Below are 6,000 nucleotides of genomic sequence, written 5' to 3' on the forward strand. Positions count from 1 at the left end.
CTATAATACCTATGAACTACATACATTTTCTGCTGTATCAAACTGAATTTCCCCTACAGGGATTCAATAAAGAAACATCTTATCTTAGAGCCATCTGGGTCTGCTACTGTTATAGTTTTTATTTATCAGTATGGCAACACCTCTTATTTAAGTTGTGGTCTATTCATTTCGTTTGCAGCTGTAGATAAAGTTTTATATAATTTAATTTATATTATAATATAATTTATATTATAAATTATATTATAATGTATTACTTTACTTACTTATTAAGTAAAGGTGTTTGGCAAGGACACCTCAAAAGTTGTGACAACAGTGCATACTGACGCAAGATACAATCTTTTATAATTCACAGATAAATATTTCAGTGGTAATTAAAAAAAATAAATAAATAAAATTCTATCAAATGCAACCATGTACACATTCATGCAACATTTCTTTCTGTATATTTTCCACCATTTATTTCAATATGACATATTTTGGCAAATATATTAGCCTTGCCAAGATCAGTCGGGCCACTGACCTCTCGCCACGATCCAACTGGCCCTTAAAACAAATTTATTACACAAAAAATCAGGACATTTTAAATATCTGTCTGCGGTCAGTTAAACAGTCAGTTAACATAAAGCAAAGTCTTACCTGAGTAACAGCACTAATTTCCAGGCGAGTAAAAAGCTCGTTACAGAGAGCTTCTTCCTCCTCATCTCTCCACAGGCACGGAAACCTCCGCTGCCCTCGCAGGTCTTCGTGCTGTAAACAAAGCGAAAAAGCGCTCCTGGTCAAACAGCACGCGGAGGGCAACTCACAAACATACTGTAGCAAGAGGAAGACTCCAAAAACTCAGGATGTTCTGTTAATTCCAATTTCTCGGTCGAAACAAAACACTGAAGCGAGACATGTTACAGAATAAATCAGTTAACTGAAAGGGATTTTTTACAAAAACGGAGAAGAGAATAGAGCACTCGACAGCTGTTCAGACTTCGCTCAGGGCTCGTTCTGCGCGCTCATGAAGCACGGGGGCAGAGAGAACCGCCCACCACTCCGGATTGGCATGACTGGCAGCCGACTCAGCCACTCATCTATAGTGTTAATTTTTCCAGCTGAATCGCGTTTGAAATTAGAAACCCAGCGAGCTGGGTCAAATCTAACGTGCACCCAAGCATTATCACGCTCCCTTATCTCCTTGTGTCTATATATCCCTATATAGCTCTCTACCCTGCCATCCTCCTCATTTTCTTTTCCTCCTTTTCTCTCTCTGTTTCTTTCTCCATCTGTCTCGTGCTCGTTCTCTCATTCTGCTCTGTTAGACAGGATCACACAGAGTCGCATGTGGTTGTGATTCCTGGCTGTAAAGTAGCCTATGTTGATGACAGTTTGCCATATGTGGTCAAAGTAGGCATGGATAGAGAATGATGTTGATTAAGATTCAGATTTAAATCAAGAGCACCCTGAGGCAGGAACGGACATACAGTACAGTCAGTACAGTCTCTCCTTAGGTAATTGCAGCGTATTGCAGTGTAGTTCACTGTGTCTAGATTTTGAATAGAACGCTAGAATGTTCGAATGAACTATGAGGATGAACTTATGACTTTCAACTGTAACGGTGAAAGCTGATTTTTACCCTTTGGTCAGGTGTATAAAAAGGGCTTTAATTTCTTAACGGTTTATCAGTTTTGGATGTGAATATATACAATAACATTGTGTATCAGAATACATTTTGATATTTTTTTTTTCAGATTCTTATTTGTGACTTAAATTTGACTTTTTTTGTCTTCCAGTGTAGAAGTACATGTATTATTTTGACAAGAAATACCTTATAGATATATTTATGGTAAATAATAATGTCTCCTGTTTCTGTCATTTTAACAGCACCAGCTTAGTAAACTCACATAATAATGATCTAAAAACATGTAATTAATTTTTTGTTTTGTCATTTAAAACACAATAAAAATGTAGTAGGTTGGAAAATGCCACATTTCCATTTAACAGAACAACACCCCCCTATTTTTAACTACTTTAACAGTGATTTATGTCAGTGTCTTTGCCTTAAGGCAGTTACACTATGTCGCCAGTAGATGGTGTTGTGGTGCAGTAGTGGGTCTATTGGGGAGGCAGCTCTGCGCAGGCGCAGCTCAGCAATAAACCAGCGCCAGTAGGAGAGAGCCTAACTTTTGTCCTCTTCCAATTGATTCACAGGTAATGCAAAATTTACTTTTATTTGGTCAAGTATTGCATGCACACGTAAGATAAAGTGTTTTGAAACGTGTAAGATAATTTTGAAACGTGTTTGAGATGTGTTTAAGACATGCATACGGGTTAACGAGCTTGGTGTTATCCCGGTATTTTTGCCGGTCTCTGCTTACACTAATTAGTAACTCTTAAGTTTATGTAAGTGTATTGTAATGAGACTGACCTTACCATTATTGGTTGAGCACATATGACTGATTGATATCTGGTGTTGCTGATTGGACAGGGGGACTGGGGATTGACAGAGGAGAGGAGCACTAGACTAGTCTGCCATGGCCGTATCGCTTGGGAGACAGACGGTGCCACGAGCCCAGACCCCAGGGAGGGTTCTTGTGGACCACGGAAGTTTAGTACGTCTTTTGAATTATATATTGTTTGTTTGTGTTTTATTATTGTGGGGCAGGGGAGGAGCTGGGGGTGGGTGGCTGAGAGAACCTCAGGACGGGGAGAACTAGACTTAATGTGTGGCCTTTGAAGTGATTTCACTGTATGCAGTGTTTTTGGTTTTCATGAATTTAGGGTTTTGCAGTGATCTGCATGATTGATGTGTTTGCATCCTTTGATGGTGGTGTATGCATGTTTTTTTTATAATTGGTGAGGAGTGTTGTTCCACAGGCACCACAGCGCCCTTATCCCCTAGGCCTAACCTAGAGACCCCATTCTGGTACTTATGAGATTTCTTGTTTCTTGTTCTATCAGTAATTTTTGTGTGATAGTGTCTTCTTCTCAGGTCTCTGACTAACCACTCTTTATTACAGTATCTAGTACACTTGTATTAGCATTCGGTATTTGGCTCAACATGTTGAGAAGGTTTTTAAGAGTAGTTTGCCAGTAGTCTGTGAATGGCTTGGTAAAAGGCGCTATGTTCAACTAAGTTTCAGCCGCCATTTCTCCTCACATATACCTTGTGCCATTTTGTGACAGCTGTTTCAGTGAGAGAAGAATGTCTAATGTCATTATGAAGCCTGGTCAAAAATGTGTCATGTTTTGAATATGGACTTTAACTGGAGAGTCTAATGTATTCCTTAACTCCAAAGTCCAATGTTATAGAGTCATAGAGTGTGATATGTTACAGGCAGCTCAGTAATAAACCAGCGCCAGCAGGAGAAAGACTAACTTTTGTCCTCTTCCATTGATCCACAGCTGTTTATTTTCCACAGGTTACAGTGATACCTAGCCTGTGTAACCCTTGCTACCGGTCCACATTTCTCCTAGGTTTGGCAGCGGTAAAAACTGGGGGCTCATCCGGGACTTTATAGTGTTGCTGCCTGGTGAAGTGTGTGCCAAGACGACGTGAACCTGTGTCCAAAGCTTCAGGGAAGGCTGCAAACCAGAGCGTCATCCAGAGAGCAGAGAACACCAGTGTAACGTCAACATGGCTCCAGTCACTGCACGGCGGATGTTGATTTTCACAATCCAGAAAAGCAAATCACCTGCTGAGAGTTGCCAGCTTGATCGATGACGGCGACGTTGATGACCTGAGTGAACTAGACCTGTACAACCTGATCGTTAACTACATAAGTGAAGAACTGAGTCAAATAGAAAACTGACTCCAAATGAATGCATTGTTGCTCTGCGTCTGCTGCATGTGTTAACAAGCAACAGTTCAGTAGTAACACATCAGCCACAACAGCTTATGGTGAAGTCAGTATTGTGCTCACACCTGGTTGCATTGTCCCCTCATGGTCAAAAAATTGTGTGTTTGGATACAAAAAAACTCCTTGCTTGGTCATGTTATTTGTACCAACATGCCACAGATTAAAATCTTTGAGGAATGTTTTGGATGATAGAGAACCTGCCACAGCTTATTTATTCAGTCCAAATTCTTCTGCACTCTCTTTTGGTAATTTTTACTAATTGATTGTAACAAATACAGTATTCATTACTCTCAGCTCCACCTTTGTATTCTGTCCATGCCAACATGGTGACTTAGTGTTGCTTGAATTAGAAAATCTGGAAGCTTGAGACTTAAGAAAAGCAGCAGAATGAAGAGCACTGAAAAGTGAAAAATGTGTCAAAGTAAAAACATGGATTCCTAAACCAAACTTTGTAGGGCCATATTTTCTCTTGCTCTTTTGAAAAAACAAAAACAATTTGGTCTTCATGAGTTTCTGCTCTAGACTGGTGAGATATATGTAGAAATGCAAATAACAAATAAATTTTCAGCCCAAGTACACAATCCCACATGTGTGTTCTACTTCCTCAAATGTTTAGGATGTCACAATTTGTTTTTCCATTCATTATCTATCTCCAGTGCTTCAGAGGCAGTGTACTTGGTCTCATGACTCCTGTATAATTAAAATCCTGGTTATGGCCCTTGCTACATTAATTACTACTATAGTAGGTCTGTGCAGCTTTTATTATCTTTCTACATTATTTTGACATGTTTTTTCATCTCCATCACATCATTGTAACCCTGTGCAGGTGTCTCTGTGAAACATAACCCAGAAGAGAAAAACAGCTGTGATATAATAGGCATGCATACTGTACACCAAACATCAGGGACTTCATGCACATATTGTGTACATGGGTCCATAGAGGTGACCTTCCTTGTAAGGGAGGAATGACCCTCATTTAGGCCATTTTCCAGCTGACAGTAAAATGTAAAACTAGGTTATGCTTCCCCCTCTCACTAACACACTTCTCTGCTTTGCAGTGGGTTTCTCTGTGCTGTCTCCCCCTCCACCATTCTTTTAGCCGCCTCCACAGCTGCTTGAGCTGAACATGCTATCAGCTCTTTATTTACATACTTTATTTATAAACAGACTTGCATTATAAGTGGTTATATATGTGTGTGTGTGTGTGTGTGTGTGTGTGGCCCCATTGGCCAGATTGCACAGATTTACAGATTTTTTTTCCTGTAATTGCTGTTTACTGAAGCATGACCAGTCTCAAGAGTAGCATTTTTTTCATAACCTCCAGGGTTTCTTAACTAACCCTAAGTATGAAGCTGTGAAAGAGAGAGAGAGAGAGGGCACATGTCCTTGTGGAGACTGATACAAATATATAGCCTTCATGCTATTCAGTTGATTATTTCAGTCAATACTACAGGCCACAGTAAATTTCCCCAGAGAAAGGTTTGTCAGTAGACAAATTCTATCACAGCTGTCATCTCAAAGCCCCTGTCCTTCACCTCCTCAGCCAGAAATGTGGGCAAATATAAGGTATGAAGTGGTCGAAGTGGTTGTTTTGGTCTGCATCTTGCATAAGATTCATAAGATAATGTAAGTAAATGCCAAAACATAAAACAACAACAACAACAAAAAATAATAATAATAGGGCAGTGTGATGGTTCACACTAATATCAAGATGGGTTCAAATCATAGTTTGGTCTAGGCTTTTCTTGTGTGGCTTTTGCATATTTTCCCTGTGCCTGTTTCCTCCAGGTACTTCAGCTTCCTCCCGCAGTCCAAGATGTGGGTTAAGTTAATTAGTGATTTTAAATTGCCCACAGATGAAAATGTGTGTGAAATGTGTCTCTAAATGTCAGTCCTGTGATAGACTGGTTACCTGTTCAGGGTGTACCCCCACCTCTTGCCCAGTGATGTTCAAAGGATAAATGGTATAGCTAATGGATAATCATCATCATCATTCAGAAGTCATCTTTTTGCTAAGCTCATACAAACATTATCACATAATACCCAAAGTAATGATAAGGTGTTATTCATAATATTGCTTCCCATACATGTTTACTAATAAGATGGAACAAAAATGACAAACATCATGAAATGCAAAAAATAACCACAGAATCAAATC

At 39.5% G+C, this 6,000-nt stretch overlaps 1 protein-coding gene across 2 annotated transcripts in view; it reads right to left on the reverse strand.

Moving 5' to 3' along the window:
* The window catches only part of glra3 (glycine receptor, alpha 3), a 54,224-nt gene extending 53,205 nt beyond the window's left edge, over window positions 1–1,019 (reverse strand). Inside the window, exon 1 of one of the 2 annotated variants that reach the window (XM_018700962.2) lies at window positions 637–1,019. In XM_018700962.2, the coding sequence (XP_018556478.1) occupies window positions 637–701 (65 nt within the window). In that variant the 5' untranslated portion in view covers window positions 702–1,019. The remainder of the gene's footprint in view (window positions 1–636) is intronic. The other variant, XM_051070894.1, reaches the window with a different exon arrangement.
* Window positions 1,020–6,000: the final 4,981 nt, after the last annotated feature.

The sequence above is a fragment of the Lates calcarifer genome, linkage group LG5 (genome assembly GCF_001640805.2).
Source record: "Lates calcarifer isolate ASB-BC8 linkage group LG5, TLL_Latcal_v3, whole genome shotgun sequence".
Lineage (NCBI taxonomy): Eukaryota > Metazoa > Chordata > Actinopteri > Centropomidae > Lates > Lates calcarifer.